Raw genomic sequence first — 17,834 nt, forward strand, 5'->3', positions numbered from 1 at the left:
CCTCGTGTCTTTGTGTCCTCGTGTCTTTGTCCTCGTGTCTTCGTGTCCTCGCGTCTTCGTGTCTTCGTGTCCTCGTCAGTCTGTGTCCTCGTGTCTTCGTGTCCTCGTGTCTTCATGTCCTCATGTCTTTGTCCTCGTGTCTTCGTGTCCTCATGTCTTCATGTCCTCATGTCTTTGTGTCCTTGTGTCTTCATGTCCTCATGTCCTCGCATCTTCATGTCTTCGTGTCCTCATGTCTTTGTGTCCTTGTGTCTTCATGTCCTCATGTCCTCGCATCTTCATGTCTTCGTGTCCTCATGTCTTCGTGTCCTCGCGTCTTTGTGTCCTCGTGTCCTCGCGTCCTCGTGTCTTCATGTCTTCGTGTCCTCATGTCCTCATGTCTTCGTGTCTTCATGTCTTCGTGTCCTCGTGTCTTCGTGTCCTCATGTCTTCGTGTCCTCGTGTCCTCATGTCTTCATGTCCTCATGTCTTTGTGTCCTTGTGTCTTCATGTCCTCGTTTCCTCATGTCTTCATGTCCTCATGTCTTCGTGTCTTCATGTCTTTGTGTCCTTGTGTCTTCATGTCCTCATGTCCTCGCATCTTCATGTCTTCGTGTCCTCGTGTCTTTGTGTCCTCGTGTCTTTGTGTCCTCGTGTCCTCGCGTCCTCGTGTCTTCATGTCTTCGTGTCCTCATGTCCTCATGTCTTCGTGTCTTCATGTCTTCGTGTCCTCGTGTCTTCGTGTCCTCATGTCTTCGTGTCCTCGTGTCCTCATGTCTTCATGTCCTCATGTCTTTGTGTCCTTGTGTCTTCATGTCCTCGTTTCCTCATGTCTTCATGTCCTCATGTCTTCGTGTCTTCATGTCTTTGTGTCCTTGTGTCTTCATGTCCTCATGTCCTCGCATCTTCATGTCTTCGTGTCCTCGTGTCTTTGTGTCCTCGTGTCTTCGTGTCCTCGCGTCTTTGTGTCTTTGTGTCCTTGTGTCTTTGTGTCCTCGTGTCCTCGCGTCTTCGTGTCCTCGTGTCTTCATGTCCTCGCATCTTCATGTCTTCGTGTCCTCGTGTCTTTGTGTCCTCGTGTCCTCGTGTCTTCGTGTCCTCGCGTCTTTGTGTCTTTGTGTCCTTGTGTCTTTGTGTCCTCGTGTCCTCGCGTCTTCGTGTCCTCGTGTCTTCATGTCTTCGTGTCCTCATGTCCTCATGTCTTCGTGTCCTTGTGTCTTCGTGTCCTCGTGTCTTCATGTCTTCGTGTCCTTGTGTCTTCGTGTCCTCGCGTCTTTGTGTCCTTGTGTCCTCGTGTCCTCGCGTCTTCGTGTCCTCGTGTCTTCATGTCTTCGTGTCCTCATGTCTTCGTGTCCTTGTGTCTTCGTGTCTTCGTGTCCTCGTGTCTTCGTGTCCTCGTGTCCTCGCGTCTTCGTGTCCTCGTGTCTTCGTGTCCTCGTGTCTTCGTGTCTTCATGTCTTCGTGTCTTCGTGTCCTCGTGTCTTTGTCCTTGTGTCTTCGTGTCCTCATGTCTTCGTGTCCTCGTGTCTTTGTGTCCTTGTGTCTTCATGTCCTCATGTCCTCATGTCTTCGTGTCTTCATGTCCTCATGTCTTTGTGTCCTTGTGTCTTCATGTCCTCATGTCCTCGCATCTTCATGTCTTCGTGTCCTCATGTCTTCGTGTCCTCGCGTCTTCGCATCTTTGTGTCCTCGTGTCTTTGTGTCCTCGTGTCTTCGTGTCCTCGTGTCTTCGTGTCCTCGCGTCTTCGTGTCCTCATGTCCTCATGTCTTCGTGTCCTTGTGTCTTTGTGTCTTCGTGTCCTCGTGTCTTCGTGTCCTCGTGTCTTCGTGTCCTTGTGTCCTCGTGTCTTTGTGTCCTTGTGTCTTCATGTCCTCATGTCCTCGTGTCCTCATGTCTTCATGTCCTCATGTCTTTGTGTCCTTGTGTCTTCATGTCCTCATGTCCTCGCATCTTCATGTCTTCGTGTCCTCATGTCTTTGTGTCCTCGTGTCTTCGTGTCCTCGCGTCTTTGTGTCCTCGTGTCTTCGTGTCTTCGTGTCTTCGTGTCCTCGTGTCTTCGTGTCCTCGTGTCTTCATGTCCTCATGTCTTCGTGTCCTTGTGTCTTCGTGTCCTCGTGTCTTCGTGTCCTCATGTCCTCGTGTCTTTGTGTCCTCATGTCTTCGTGTCCTTGTGTCTTCGTGTCCTCGTGTCTTCATGTCTTCGTGTCTTCGTGTCCTCGTGTCTTCGTGTCCTTGTGTCTTCATGTCTTCATGTCCTCGTGTCTTCATGTCCTCATGTCTTCATGTCCTCATGTCTTCGTGTCCTTGTGTCTTCATGTCTTCATGTCTTCATGTCCTCGTGTCTTTGTGTCCTCATGTCTTCGTGTCCTCATGTCCTCGTGTCTTCATGTCCTCATGTCTTCGTGTCTTTGTGTCCTCATGTCTTCGTGTCTTCATGTCTTCATGTCCTCGTGTCTTCATGTCTTCATGTCCTCGTGTCTTCATGTCCTCGTTTCTTCATGTCCTCATGTCTTCGTGTCTTCATGTCCTCGTGTCTTCATGTCTTCGTGTCTTCATGTCTTCATGTCCTCGTGTTTTTGTGTCCTCATGTCTTCGTGTCCTCATGTCTTCGTGTCTTCATGTCTTCATGTCTTCATGTCCTCGTGTCTTCATGTCTTCGTGTCTTCATGTCTTCATGTCCTCGTGTCTTCATGTCTTCATGTCTTCGTGTCTTCATGTCTTCATGTCTTCATGTCCTCATGTCTTCATGTCCTCGTGTCTTCGTGTCCTCATGTCCTTGTGTCTTCGTGTCCTCGTGTCTTCATGTCTTCATGTCCTCATGTCTTCGTGTCCTTGTGTCTTCATGTCCTCGTGTCTTCATGTCTTCATGTCTTCATGTCTTCATGTCCTCATGTCTTCGTGTCCTTGTGTCTTCATGTCTTCATGTCCTCGTGTCTTCGTGTCCTCATGTCCTCGTGTCTTCGTGTCCTTGTGTCATGTCCTCGTGTCTTCATGTCTTCATGTCCTCGTGTCTTCGTGTCCTTGTGTCTTCATGTCCTTGTGTCTTCATGTCTTCATGTCTTCATGTCCTCATGTCCTCGTGTCTTCGTGTCCTTGTGTCATGTCTTCATGTCCTCATGTCTTCGTGTCCTTGTGTCTTCATGTCCTCGTGTCTTCATGTCTTCATGTCTTTGTGTCCTTGTGTCTTCATGTCTTCATGTCCTCGTGTCTTCGTGTCCTCATGTCTTCATGTCCTCGTGTCTTCATGTCTTCATGTCCTCGTGTCTTCATGTCTTCATGTCCTCATGTCTTCGTGTCCTTGTGTCTTCATGTCTTCATGTCCTCGCGTCTTCGTGTCCTCATGTCTTCATGTCCTCGTGTCTTCGTGTCCTCATGTCTTCATGTCCTCGTGTCTTCATGTCTTCATGTCCTCGTGTCTTCGTGTCCTCATGTCTTCATGTCCTCGTGTCTTCATGTCTTCATGTCCTCGTGTCTTCGTGTCCTTGTGTCTTCATGTCTTCGTGTCCTCATGTCTTTGTGTCCTCGTGTCTTCATGTCCTCATGTCCTCGTGTCCTCATGTCTTCATGTCCTCGTGTCTTCATGTCTTCATGTCCTCATGTCCTCGTGTCCTCATGTCTTCATGTCCTCATGTCTTCGTGTCTTCATGTCTTCATGTCCTCGCGTCTTCGTGTCTTCATGTCTTCATGTCCTCGTGTCTTCGTGTCCTCATGTCTTCATGTCCTCGCGTCTTCGTGTCTTCATGTCTTCATGTCCTCGTGTCTTCATGTCTTCATGTCCTCGTGTCTTCGTGTCCTCATGTCCTCGTGTCCTCATGTCTTCATGTCCTCATGTCTTCATGTCCTCGTGTCTTCATGTCTTCATGTCCTCGTGTCTTCGTGTCCTCATGTCTTCATGTCCTCGTGTCTTCATGTCTTCATGTCCTCGTGTCTTCGTGTCCTCATGTCCTCGTGTCCTCATGTCTTCATGTCCTCATGTCTTCGTGTCTTCATGTCCTCGCGTCTTCGTGTCTTCATGTCTTCATGTCCTCATGTCTTCGTGTCTTCATGTCTTCATGTCCTCGCGTCTTCGTGTCTTCATGTCTTCATGTCCTCATGTCTTCATGTCCTCATGTCCTCATGTCTTCGTGTCTTCATGTCTTCATGTCCTCGCGTCTTCGTGTCTTCATGTCTTCATGTCCTCGTGTCTTCGTGTCCTCATGTCCTCGTGTCCTCATGTCTTCATGTCCTCATGTCTTCGTGTCCTTGTGTCTTCATGTCTTCATGTCCTCGTGTCTTCGTGTCCTCATGTCTTCATGTCCTCGTGTCTTCATGTCTTCATGTCCTCGTGTCTTCGTGTCCTCATGTCTTCATGTCCTCGTGTCTTCATGTCTTCATGTCCTCGTGTCTTCGTGTCCTCATGTCCTCGTGTCCTCATGTCTTCATGTCCTCATGTCTTCGTGTCTTCATGTCTTCATGTCCTCGCGTCTTCGTGTCTTCATGTCTTCATGTCCTCGTGTCTTCGTGTCCTCATGTCCTCGTGTCCTCATGTCTTCATGTCCTCATGTCTTCGTGTCCTTGTGTCTTCATGTCTTCATGTCCTCATGTCCTCATGTCCTCGTGTCTTCATGTCTTCATGTCCTCATGTCCTCGTGTCCTCATGTCTTCATGTCCTCATGTCTTCGTGTCCTTGTGTCTTCATGTCTTCGTGTCTTCGTGTCCTCATGTCTTCATGTCCTCATGTCTTCGTGTCCTTGTGTCTTCATGTCCTCATGTCTTCATGTCCTCATGTCTTCGTGTCCTTGTGTCTTCATGTCCTCATGTCTTCGTGTCCTCATGTCTTCATGTCCTCATGTCTTCGTGTCCTTGTGTCTTCATGTCTTCGTGTCCTCATGTCTTTGTGTCCTCGTGTCTTCATGTCCTCATGTCCTCGTGTCCTCATGTCTTCATGTCCTCGTGTCTTCATGTCTTCATGTCCTCATGTCTTTGTGTCCTCGTGTCTTCATGTCCTCATGTCCTCGTGTCCTCATGTCCTCATGTCCTCGTGTCCTCATGTCTTCATGTCCTCATGTCTTCGTGTCCTTGTGTCTTCATGTCTTCATGTCTTCATGTCTTCGTGTCTTCGTGTCCTCGTGTCCTGAAGATCAGTTTATTTATGTTCTTCTCTCTGTGTGTGTGTGTGTGTGTGTGTGTGTGTGTGTGTGTGTGTGTGTGTGTGTGTGTAGCTGTATCTTTGTGTGGCGTCTCAGTCCAGAGTTGACCATCAGGATGAGGCAGCGACTCGCTGACCTTCGACCTCCTGGCTGTGCTCAGACCTCCCAGAATGCACCTCAGCAAAAAGTGGTCAACCACAGGTAAAACTTCTGCTTGTTAATGAGTTCATTTAAACTATTAATTATTTGAATGAGAGAAATATGTGTGTGTGTGTGTGTGTGTGTGTGTGTGTGTGTGTGTGTGTGTGTGTGTGTGTGTGTGTGTGTGTGTGTGTGTGTGTGTGTGTGTGTGTGTGTGTGTGTGTGTGTGTGTGTGTGTGTGTGTGTGTGTGTGTGTGTGTGTGTGTGTGTGTGTGTGTGTGTGTGTGTGTGTGTGTGTGTGTGTGTGTGTGTAGCCGGGAAGTGTCTTCTCCTCGTGTCGTCAACATGTCGTCTGACAGCGACAAGGAGGAGGAAGAGGAGGAGGAGGAGGAGTGCAGGAGTCCTTATATGGTCACAGCAGGACGCCTCGAGGAGGAGGAGGAGACAGGTCTGTTCCGGTATTTATATCTTATATAACAAAATAATACATTAATAATTGAATCTAATAATAATATTATAACAATAGAATAGTATTGGACCAGAGCCTGAAGGGCCGGTCTTGATGATGGATCTCAATAATCTGGATCCTCAGTGGTTCTGTTCTCTGGAGGGACGTCGAGGGTGTTTGTCATATTTCACTAAGAATGTCCTTCTCAGCTGCCGTAGTTTTTAATAACCGGTTTCAGTGTTTTGAACTCAGAATATTGAAGGCTGATAAAAAAGAGTTGATGTCTTTCCTGCAGAGATGTGTGACGAGACCTTGGACCCTCAGCGCTGCAGAGACGTGAAGGTCAGACCACGTTGTGTTTACAGGGTTCTGGTTTTAGGTGGTCCTGGTCCTGATTCAGGATCATGGTCATAAAGTCAGTATTCCTCTGAGATGTTGCTCTGGGACTCCTCAGGACGCAGCGGGGGGGCGCCTCCCTCGTCGGCGATGGTCCAGGAGGACGGGCAGCAACGGAGTCCTGATGGTGAAGTCCATGTTGGACCTGAGACTGCTGGACTCGTACTGTCCTGACAGACAGGTGGAGCTGGGGGCGGAGCAAAAGGTCAGGAAGCTCACAGGAACCACAACCAACCAGACTCCTTAAAACACAGACAACTTGACCTTTTTGTCCGGCCCACCCAGGTGAAGACACGCCCCGTTGATGTTAGCCCCTCCCGCTGTCGCCCGCGTGTCGGCCAGTTTGTGGGGGTGGGGCTTCACAGGACCAATCAGGAGCTGGGGAGCAGCATCAGTCTGCAGGTCAACACTGCATGGGTGAGAACACGCACGGGGAACACCTGACAACAGGAGGAGAACCTCATAAACACTGTGACTCCGTCTGTCCAGGCAGAGGACAACGAGGTAAGGACCAACCAGAGGCCAGGCTTCATCCCGCTGTCCAATCACAGCCCAGACAGGGAGGCTGTGGTGCTGTATCCCGACCAAGTGGAGGACAGAGTGAGCCTGGCAGCAAGGTCTGTTATCATGCCATATAGTACACAGGGAGTCCGGATGCTTCTCTGGCTACTCTGACCCACAATCCTTTGCAGCAGCTATATGATAAAAAGGGTCAAAGTTCAAGGTCCCATGTCATGAGTACTGAGAAGAGCTAATGTTGGATGTTGACCCCCTCTAAACCCCGCCCCTTCCTGTCAGTGAGTTCCAGGTGAAGGAGGCGTGTCCTGCTGCTGCAGGTGGACGTCAGGACAAACCCAGTCCAGACAGCGGCTGCTCACTGGGATTCAGCTCCAGGCTGTCCAGTCCAGTCAGACCTGCAGGAGAAGGTGAGACACATCCAGAGAGACCAGCAGGAGAAGGTGAGACAGACCTCTCACCTATAACCAGTCTCCTTCCGTCTCGCAGAACCTCTCAGTGTGGATGGGAACTCCTCTGAGCTGGAGATGGAGGAGGACGAGGAGGAGGAGGGCGGAGGAGGAGCAGCAGAGGTCACGACCCCTCAAATCGTACCTCAGACTCCAGACCAGGAAGCCTTCCTGAAGGAACACTTTGTCACTCTGGCCGACCTCTCAGGTTCAGGTCTGTAACACACACCAACATCTTTATTTTCTAAGTCCAAAGGTCTCTGGACTTGGACTTGTGTTGATGGTCTCTGGACTTGGACTTGTGTTGATGGTCTCTGGACTTGGACTTGTGTTGATGGTCTCTGGACTTGGACTTGTGTTGATGGTCTCTGGACCTGGACTTGGACTTGTGTTGATGGTCTCTGGACTTGGACTTGTGTTGATGGTCTCTGGACTTGGACTTGTGTTGATGGTCTCTGGACTTGGACTTGTGTTGATGGTCTCTGGACTTGGACTTGTGTTGATGGTCTCTAGACTTGGACTTGTGTTGATGGTCTCTGGACTTGGACTTGTGTTGATGGTCTCTGGACTTGGACTTGTGTTGATGGTCTCTGGACTTGGACTTGTGTTGATGGTCTCTGGACTTGGACTTGTGTTGATGGTCTCTAGACTTGGACTTGTGTTGATGGTCTCTGGACTTGGACTTGTGTTGATGGTCTCTGGACTTGGACTTGTGTTGATGGTCTCTGGACTTGGACTTGTGTTGATGGTCTCTGGACTTGGACTTGTGTTGATGGTCTCTGGACTTGGACTTGTGTTGATGGTCTCTGGACTTGGACTTGTGTTGATGGTCTCTAGACTTGGACTTGTGTTGATGGTCTCTGGACTTGGACTTGTGTTGATGGTCTCTGGACTTGGACTTGTGTTGATGGTCTCTGGACTTGGACTTGTGTTGATGGTCTCTGGACTTGGACTTGTGTTGATGGTCTCTGGACTTGGACTTGTGTTGAAGTTCTCTGGACTTGGACTTGTGTTGATGGTCTCTGGACTTGGACTTGTGTTGATGGTCTCTAGACTTGGACTTGTGTTGATGGTCTCTGGACTTGGACTTGTGTTGAAGTTCTCTAGACTTGGACTTGTGTTGAAGTTCTCTGGACTTGGACTTGTGTTGATGGTCTCTGGACTTGGACTTGTGTTGATGGTCTCTAGACTTGGACTTGTGTTGATGGTCTCTGGACTTGGACTTGTGTTGAAGTTCTCTGGACTTGGACTTGTGTTGATGGTCTCTGGACTTGGACTTGTGTTGATGGTCTCTGGACTTGGACTTGTGTTGATGGTCTCTGGACTTGGACTTGTGTTGATGGTCTCTAGACTTGGACTTGTGTTGATGGTCTCTGGACTTGGACTTGTGTTGAAGTTCTCTGGACTTGGACTTGTGTTGAAGGTCCTAGACTTGTTGGAGGTCTCTGGACCTGGACTTTAGCATTGGACTTGTGTTGACGGTCTCTAGATTGGACTTGTCGTGGCGGACTCGTATACATATATAAATATATATATATTTATTTATATATATTTTTTTTAAATATATTTTTATATATATATATTTTTATATATATTTATATATTTTGATATATCTTTATATATATTTTTTAATATATATATTTTTATACATTTTTATATTTTTATATATATATTTTAAATACACTGTTGACAGGAAGTCCCAGCAGAGCGTCTCACAGCTCCAGTGAGAGTCTCAGCATCTCTTCCAGGTTCCTCTCACAGAATCCGACTGCAAGGTAAAACATCACACTTTGTGATTCAGCATGTTTGGTACCGGATCCGGATCATCGGACCAAACAGTGTTCATCACAAACCGGTTCTCCGGTTCTGTTTCTCCTACTCAGTCGGACTGTGTTTCCTCTCCCATCTCGGACCACTGGAGGAGGAGGGGAGGTGAAGGCCCGCCCTCTCGTCTCAGAAGTCCGCCCTTTGATGGGGGAAAACCAGAACCGGACCCAGGACAGGAGGGTGTCATGGAACCAGGACCAAACCCAGAATCAGGACCAAATCTCCTTAGTTCAGGACCAGGCACAGTCCCAGAACAGGATCAACCAGGACCAGCCTCCTCAAGTTGTGAACCAGAACCATCTCCAGCAGCCCCTCCGGCTCTCCCCACTGAAGAAGAAGGTCCAAACCGCGGTGGAGTCTAAGAGGAATCTGGGACCGACAGCCCGAGCCGCCGCCTCCCATCTGAACTCCTCTTCTGGACTTCGGAAGACTCAGTCGGTCCAAAACCTGCTGACGGACACAGGTAAGACTGGAAACCTCAAGAACCTCAGGTGACCGACTAGACCCGACCTTCATCCTTTCTCTCTCCCTCAGGTGAGTCCTCTCTCTCGGCCTCTCCATCCAGAGAGGTCCAGCCTCAGATGCTGCTCCCCCTGCAGCGCCCCACCACCCTCCCCTCCTCCCCGAGACGCCCCCTGTCCATGGCCCCTCCCCCTCAGAGAGCCAGCCCCGCCTCCCCCAGGTCCCCCCAACAGGAAGCAGCCGCTGCCATCTCGACTACACCTTTGTCTGCTGTCGGCACCCCGAGGAAGTCTTCCTCCTCCTCCTCCTCCTCCACCGTGGTGGCGTCGCGCTCCTACATGAGTCCCACCGCCAGCTCCATGGCCAAGATGTCTCGCTCCGCCTCCGTGGGCGACGGCCTCAACATCTCAGAATCTGGCGAGGACCCCCCAGTGACATCATCGGCTGCGTTGACGTTAAGCCCCTCCTCTCAGGTCAAAGACACGCCTCCTCCTCTTGTCACCGTGGTGCCCTCCAATGCAGCTCTGGCCACGCCCCCCCACGCCGTCGTCGCCTCCTCGTCTCTGGGTAACCAGACAGCCCCTCCCCCCCCCCGGAGCCTCCAGGCTCGGGTCCCCGGCAGCAGCCGACCGCTGCCTGACAAGCCCTCCCTCGCCTCCTTGTCCTCCTCCTCGCGGCCTCCTCCGGTCTCCGTCGCCCCCCTGACTCCACCTCGGCAGGAGGCGGAGCCTCCGAATCCTGGAGGCGGCAGCAGCGTGGAGCCGAGAGCCGACGCAGGTTTGGACCCTCATCCTCCTCTTCCTCCTCTTCCTCCCTTCATACTGTCATCTCTCCGTATGGGCTCGGGGCACTGGCTCCGCCCCTCTTCCTCCTCTTCCTCCTCTTGCTCCGTACTGACGGGTGAGCCGTCTCCTCTTCCTCTTCCTCTTCCTCGTCAGTATTGTTTGTAAAGTTTTGTGAGCCGTTGACTTTGATGTTTCCTTGATGTTAGAACCACCTCACCTTCTCTCTCTGTGTGCAGACCAGCCAATCAGCATGGAGACCTGCAGGGCTCTGACCAATGAGCTGCAGAGCTGCTTCAAGAGAGCAACTCACCTGTACAGGAGGGTGAGTCCTTACTGTGACATTCATACATTAATTACATGTATGTGTGTGTGTGTATATATCTGTATATGTATATACACACATACATATACACACACATGTATGTATGTAAATCTCTCTCTCTCCAGGTGAGCGGCTCCTCTCATGATGACTCCGCCTCCGACCAGCATCAGATGGCCGTCGTCCTATCAGAGGCCTTCCAGGGAATGAGGGCGGAGTTAGACTGCCTGCCGCTCGGTATGCAGAGCATGCTGGGAGTGGAGGGGGGGCTGGAGGGGGGGCTGGGGGGAGTGGGGGGGGAGAAGATGGCGGCGCTGCTGGAGGAGTACTCTCTGCTGCTGCTGCAGGCCGTTCACCGCAGGGTCGACACGCACCACTGAGGCTCCTCCCCTTCCTCCTCCTCGTCTTCACAGATGACGAATCTGAAGCCATTTACATCGTGTCTGAACTTTCTTTCCTTTTTTTATTCTTATGCAACAATCTTTCTGCTTTTAAAGGAACTTTTTTTTAGAAACTGAACGACCAAAGTTTCTCTCGAGTCGTTTTTTTAAAGACGTTTCAGCAAAGTTTTTCTTTTCATTGAACTGAATCTGAAACGTTGATGTCATGAGATGCTTTGAGCAAACTTTATTGATCCCGAGTTCACTTTCCTGTCAGACTACTGATGCTTTTATAACTTATTAAAGGAACACTTTAACACTGACAACACAAGTTTGAGACTTTGGGTGTTTTTATGAATGTTGTTCATTAAATTCTTCCAATCATTATACAGACTGTAGTCCATCCTGATTGTAACCACAGGAAGTCTCTACCAAAATAAAAGTCCCTTCTTTGGGTTCCAGTCTGATACCTGAAGAGATAGTTTGTTGCTGGGAGGTCTCACTCCTGCCCTGATCCGGGGTCAGAGGGGGAACAGCAGGAAGCCGGAGAAGATGCTGAAGTTGCGCGAGTCGTCGTAGAGCCGGTAGCTGCCCGGCAGACTGAGGCGGACCCCGTCACCCTCCTCCAGCTGCAGGGCCAGGCCGCTGGATGTGGACGCGTATCCGCCGTGGTCGTTGAGGTCCAGGCTGAAGATGACTGGCTGGTTGTTCCGGTACAGGTGGAGACCCATGTAACCCTTCAGGTAATCTGCTGCCGTGAAGCTGAAGAAGTAAAGTCCTCTGACAGGAGCCGTAAACACACCTGACAGACACAGAGCAGGTCAAGGTGAACACACCTGACAGACACAGAGCAGGTCAATGTGAACACACCTGACAGACACAGAGCAGGTCAACGTGAACACACCTGACAGACACAGAGCAGGTCAACGTAAACACACCTGACAGACACAGAGCAGGTCAAGGTGAACACACCTGACAGACACAGAGCAGGTCAACGTGAACACACCTGACAGACACAGAGCAGGTCAACGTAAACACACCTGACAGACACAGAGCAGGTCAACGTAAACACACCTGACAGACACAGAGCAGGTCAACGTGAACACACCTGACAGACACAGAGCAGGTCAACGTGAACACACCTGACAGACACAGAGCAGGTCAACGTAAACACACCTGACAGACACAGAGCAGGTCAACGTGAACACACCTGACAGACACAGAGCAGGTCAAGGTGAACACACCTGACAGACACAGAGCAGGTCAACGTAAACACACCTGTGGGGACAGGGTTTACCTGCAGTCTGGTTGTAATGGGGTCTCTAAGGGGACGGGGTTTACCTGCAGTCTGGTTGTAATGGGGTCTCTAAGGGGACGGGGTTTACCTGCAGTCTGGTTGTAATGGGGTCTCTAAGGGGACGGGGTTTACCTGCAGTCTGGTTGTAGGCTCGGCCGATGTTGGTGATAGTTTTGGAGAAGATCAGAGTCGTCTCCTCGTCGAACGGTCCAACTGATCCTGAATCAGTCAGACCGGCTGAGAACGCCACCTTCAGCTCATCTACAAAAGTGTTGATTCAATAAAACCTGTTTTACTTCCTGCCGGCACTCTGAATGTTGAATCTGTAAATATTTCCTAATGTTCTGCTTATTATTGAAAGCTGTTGCATTACAGAAGATAAAGATGTTCTTCACTCTACTGAACTGAATTAATCAATTAACCACTGAGTTATGACGAAGATATTCAAGAACAAACATGTTCACAGGAAAGATTTTTAACAATTTGGTTTTGCTCTGCACGAACATCTTTATTTCGTTCTGGATTAAACAAAACGCTCTCGGAACTTAAAAGACTTCAGACCTGAGTTGGTGTTTGAGAGCGGCTGCAGAAGATCTTCAGTTTCATTCAGTCTGAAGCTCAAAACTGAAAATCAGGAAACAGTTTAGAAAAAAACTGAAGTTTCAACTTGAGATTCACTTTTTTAAACAGTCAGATTAATATACAGGTAGTTTACAACCTTCGGAGTATTACCTGTGTTTTCTGTCTTCAGATGTTCCAGATGTTCCTCACTGACCCTCAGTCTGACCTCCAAGTCTGAGGAGAAAACAGTGAATGTCTGATTCATTAACACTAACTACCACTTGGTGTCGACGAAAAATAATCCAGGCAATATGAATCCACCTGTGGTGCTGTTGTGGTAGTCTGTCAGTCTGGACTCCATCAAGGAAAGTTGATTGGACTGAACTGGAAACACAAAATGAATCAGAACAAACAACTTGTGAGCCCTGGAGGACAAAAGCAAAGGTCTACTTTAAAATATTACAAAGGCCTTTAATCATCTGTATTATAAATAGTTGAAGCATATAATTCCTGTCAACTCAAATATCATAAAAGGTTCCTACAAGAACCACCAGGAGATAAAGGAGTTCCTCAGGGAACCTCACTGGATCCTCCACAGTTTCAGTTTGAAGAAGCGCTACATGATCTGTTTGAGCTAAGATACATCAAGTTCCTCTCTGTGTTTCTTTACTCAAATACAAGGTATTAATATACAGGTAGTTTCAAGCCTTCAGAGTATTACCTGTGTTTTCTGTCTTCAGATGTTCCTCGTTGACCTTCAGTCTGACCTCTAGAGCTAAACAGGAAATGAAGCCGGTTTGATTTCATGGTTTAATTACTGATTCATTCTAAGTCTTATTGAAGAGTTGATATTACCTGCAGTGCGATTCTCCAGCTGCTCCTGATGGATGTCAGTGGATCTCAGTCTGACCTCCAGAGCTGATGGACAGTCACATTTCATTTATGCTCATATTTAATGAGTCTGTATTCAATCACATGAATAAATACTCAATCAATGAATACCTAAAGAATAACTGGAAATATGACAATACCTGTGGTGCTGTTGTGGCAGTCTGTCAGTCTGGACTCCATCAAGGAAAGTTGATCGGACTGAACTGGAAACACAAGAGTAAACAAACGTCTACTATTGTAAAGAGACAACAACAATAACACGTAATGTAATACGTTCAATGAGGTAAATACAATCATAACAACTCATTAATAGTCGTCTATTAGTCAGCTCAGAGGATCAGCAGGCTCCTTGAAGAACCCTCTCATACCTGAGGTTTCTACAAGAACCATCAGGTTTCATTCATGTTCATAAGGAGTTCCTCAGGGAACCATGTTGGATCCTCCACAGTTTCAGTCTAGAGATTCTCTCCAAATGTTTCTTCTTTGAGCTAAACACGTTGAGTCTGCTCCAGCCTCCTAGTCACGTTGTCTGAATGTCATAGGGAATGTATTTATACCATACATGAATATCAACCTTCGGAGTATTACCTGTGTTTTCTGTCTTCAGATGTTCCAGATGTTCCTCACTGACCCTCAGTCTGACCTCCAAGTCTGAGGAGAAAACAGTGAATGTCTGATTCATTAACACTAACTACCACTTGGTGTCGACGAAAAATAATCCAGTCAATATGAATCCACCTGTGGTGCTGTTGTGGTAGTCTGTCAGTCTGGACTCCATCAAGGAAAGTTGATTGGACTGAACTGGAAACACAAAATGAATCAGAACAAACAACTTGTGAGCCCTGGAGGACAAAAGCAAAGGTCTACTTTAAAATATTACAAAGGCCTTTAATCATCTGTATTATAAATAGTTGAAGCATATAATTCCTGTCAACTCAAATATCATAAAAGGTTCCTACAAGAACCACCAGGAGATAAAGGAGTTCCTCAGGGAACCTCACTGGATCCTCCACAGTTTCAGTTTGAAGAAGCGCTACATGATCTGTTTGAGCTAAGATACATCAAGTTCCTCTCTGTGTTTCTTTACTCAAATACAAGGTATTAATATACAGGTAGTTTCAAGCCTTCAGAGTATTACCTGTGTTTTCTGTCTTCAGATGTTCCTCGTTGACCTTCAGTCTGACCTCTAGAGCTAAACAGGAAATGAAGCCGGTTTGATTTCATGGTTTAATTACTGATTCATTCTAAGTCTTATTGAAGAGTTGATATTACCTGCAGTGCGATTCTCCAGCTGCTCCTGATGGATGTCAGTGGATCTCAGTCTGACCTCCAGAGCTGATGGACAGTCACATTTCATTTATGCTCATATTTAATGAGTCTGTATTCAATCACATGAATAAATACTCAATCAATGAATACCTAAAGAATAACTGGAAATATGACAATACCTGTGGTGCTGTTGTGGCAATCTGTCAGTCTGGACTCCATCAAGGAAAGTTGATCGGACTGAACTGGAAACACAAGAGTAAACAAACGTCTACTATTGTAAAGAGACAACAACAATAACACGTAATGTAATACGTTCAATGAGGTAAATACAATCATAACAACTCATTAATAGTCGTCTATTAGTCAGCTCAGAGGATCAGCAGGCTCCTTGAAGAACCCTCTCATACCTGAGGTTTCTACAAGAACCATCAGGTTTCCTTCATGTTCATAAGGAGTTCCTCAGGGAACCATGTTGGATCCTCCACAGTTTCAGTCTAGAGATTCTCTCCAAATGTTTCTTCTTTGAGCTAAACACGTTGAGTCTGCTCCAGCCTCCTAGTCACGTTGTCTGAATGTCATAGGGAATGTATTTATACCATACATGAATATCAACCTTCGGAGTATTACCTGTGTTTTCTGTCTTCAGATGTTCCAGATGTTCCTCACTGACCCTCAGTCTGACCTCCAAGTCTGAGGAGAAAACAGTGAATGTCTGATTCATTAACACTAACTACCACTTGGTGTCGACGAAAAATAATCCAGTCAATATGAATCCACCTGTGGTGCTGTTGTGGTAGTCTGTCAGTCTGGACTCCATCAAGGAAAGTTGATTGGACTGAACTGGAAACACAAAATGAATCAGAACAAACAACTTGTGAGCCCTGGAGGACAAAAGCAAAGGTCTACTTTAAAATATTACAAAGGCCTTTAATCATCTGTATTATAAATAGTTGAAGCATATAATTCCTGTCAACTCAAATATCATAAAAGGTTCCTACAAGAACCACCAGGAGATAAAGGAGTTCCTCAGGGAACCTCACTGGATCCTCCACAGTTTCAGTTTGAAGAAGCGCTACATGATCTGTTTGAGCTAAGATACATCAAGTTCCTCTCTGTGTTTCTTTACTCAAATACAAGGTATTAATATACAGGTAGTTTCAAGCCTTCAGAGTATTACCTGTGTTTTCTGTCTTCAGATGTTCCTCGTTGACCTTCAGTCTGACCTCTAGAGCTAAACAGGAAATGAAGCCGGTTTGATTTCATGGTTTAATTACTGATTCATTCTAAGTCTTATTGAAGAGTTGATATTACCTGCAGTGCGATTCTCCAGCTGCTCCTGATGGATGTCAGTGGATCTCAGTCTGACCTCCAGAGCTGATGGACAGTCACATTTCATTTATGCTCATATTTAATGAGTCTGTATTCAATCACATGAATAAATACTCAATCAATGAATACCTAAAGAATAACTGGAAATATGACAATACCTGTGGTGCTGTTGTGGCAGTCTGTCAGTCTGGACTCCATCAAGGAAAGTTGATCGGACTGAACTGGAAACACAAGAGTAAACAAACGTCTACTATTGTAAAGAGACAACAACAATAACACGTAATGTAATACGTTCAATGAGGTAAATACAATCATAACAACTCATTAATAGTCGTCTATTAGTCAGCTCAGAGGATCAGCAGGCTCCTTGAAGAACCCTCTCATACCTGAGGTTTCTACAAGAACCATCAGGTTTCCTTCATGTTCATAAGGAGTTCCTCAGGGAACCATGTTGGATCCTCCACAGTTTCAGTCTAGAGATTCTCTCCAAATGTTTCTTCTTTGAGCTAAACACGTTGAGTCTGCTCCAGCCTCCTAGTCACGTTGTCTGAATGTCATAGGGAATGTATTTATACCATACATGAATATCAACCTTCGGAGTATTACCTGTGTTTTCTGTCTTCAGATGTTCCAGATGTTCCTCACTGACCCTCAGTCTGACCTCCAAGTCTGAGGAGAAAACAGTGAATGTCTGATTCATTAACACTAACTACCACTTGGTGTCGACGAAAAATAATCCAGTCAATATGAATCCACCTGTGGTGCTGTTGTGGTAGTCTGTCAGTCTGGACTCCATCAAGGAAAGTTGATTGGACTGAACTGGAAACACAAAATGAATCAGAATAAACAACTTGTGAGCCCTGGAGGACAAAAGCAAAGGTCTACTTTAAAATATTACAAAGGCCTTTAATCATCTGTATTATAAATAGTTGAAGCATATAATTCCTGTCAACTCAAATATCATAAAAGGTTCCTACAAGAACCACCAGGAGATAAAGGAGTTCCTCAGGGAACCTCACTGGATCCTCCACAGTTTCAGTTTGAAGAAGCGCTACATGATCTGTTTGAGCTAAGATACATCAAGTTCCTCTCTGTGTTTCTTTACTCAAATACAAGGTATTAATATACAGGTAGTTTCAAGCCTTCAGAGTATTACCTGTGTTTTCTGTCTTCAGATGTTCCTCGTTGACCTTCAGTCTGACCTCTAGAGCTAAACAGGAAATGAAGCCGGTTTGATTTCATGGTTTAATTACTGATTCATTCTAAGTCTTATTGAAGAGTTGATATTACCTGCAGTGCGATTCTCCAGCTGCTCCTGATGGATGTCAGTGGATCTCAGTCTGACCTCCAGAGCTGATGGACAGTCACATTTCATTTATGCTCATATTTAATGAGTCTGTATTCAATCACATGAATAAATACTCAATCAATGAATACCTAAAGAATAACTGGAAATATGACAATACCTGTGGTGCTGTTGTGGCAATCTGTCAGTCTGGACTCCATCAAGGAAAGTTGATCGGACTGAACTGGAAACACAAGAGTAAACAAACGTCTACTATTGTAAAGAGACAACAACAATAACACGTAATGTAATACGTTCAATGAGGTAAATACAATCATAACAACTCATTAATAGTCGTCTATTAGTCAGC

At 46.9% G+C, this 17,834-nt stretch overlaps 2 protein-coding genes across 3 annotated transcripts in view; one reads left to right on the forward strand and one right to left on the reverse strand.

Moving 5' to 3' along the window:
- mapkbp1 (mitogen-activated protein kinase binding protein 1) overlaps nucleotides 1–11,169 on the forward strand; it is a 43,349-nt gene extending 32,180 nt beyond the window's left edge. Inside the window, exons 18-30 of one of the 2 annotated variants that reach the window (XM_034525257.1) lie at nucleotides 5,182–5,310; nucleotides 5,565–5,698; nucleotides 5,994–6,040; nucleotides 6,153–6,299; nucleotides 6,380–6,511; nucleotides 6,584–6,711; nucleotides 6,893–7,020; nucleotides 7,100–7,273; nucleotides 8,753–8,834; nucleotides 8,943–9,349; nucleotides 9,421–10,125; nucleotides 10,370–10,455; nucleotides 10,581–11,169. In XM_034525257.1, coding sequence (XP_034381148.1) covers nucleotides 5,182–5,310; nucleotides 5,565–5,698; nucleotides 5,994–6,040; nucleotides 6,153–6,299; nucleotides 6,380–6,511; nucleotides 6,584–6,711; nucleotides 6,893–7,020; nucleotides 7,100–7,273; nucleotides 8,753–8,834; nucleotides 8,943–9,349; nucleotides 9,421–10,125; nucleotides 10,370–10,455; nucleotides 10,581–10,832 — 2,551 coding nt within the window. In that variant the 3' untranslated portion in view covers nucleotides 10,833–11,169. The remainder of the gene's footprint in view (nucleotides 1–5,181; nucleotides 5,311–5,564; nucleotides 5,699–5,993; nucleotides 6,041–6,152; nucleotides 6,300–6,379; nucleotides 6,512–6,583; nucleotides 6,712–6,892; nucleotides 7,021–7,099; nucleotides 7,274–8,752; nucleotides 8,835–8,942; nucleotides 9,350–9,420; nucleotides 10,126–10,369; nucleotides 10,456–10,580) is intronic. The other variant, XM_034525258.1, reaches the window with a different exon arrangement.
- A 67-nt stretch (nucleotides 11,170–11,236) lies between these two features.
- LOC117751655 (complement C1q tumor necrosis factor-related protein 3-like) lies at nucleotides 11,237–17,440 on the reverse strand. The gene is made up of 5 exons (XM_034563597.1): nucleotides 17,433–17,440; nucleotides 16,786–16,808; nucleotides 12,691–12,753; nucleotides 12,262–12,390; nucleotides 11,237–11,634 (listed from the first exon to the last, which is right to left on the reverse strand). The coding sequence occupies exons 1-5, from the start codon at nucleotides 17,438–17,440 to the stop codon at nucleotides 11,354–11,356; spliced, it is 504 nt and encodes a 167-aa protein (XP_034419488.1). The 3' UTR covers nucleotides 11,237–11,353.
- Between the last annotated feature and the right edge of the window lie 394 nt (nucleotides 17,441–17,834).

Source organism: Cyclopterus lumpus, chromosome 22, assembly GCF_009769545.1.
Source record: "Cyclopterus lumpus isolate fCycLum1 chromosome 22, fCycLum1.pri, whole genome shotgun sequence".
NCBI classification, from domain to species: Eukaryota; Metazoa; Chordata; class Actinopteri; order Perciformes; family Cyclopteridae; genus Cyclopterus; species Cyclopterus lumpus.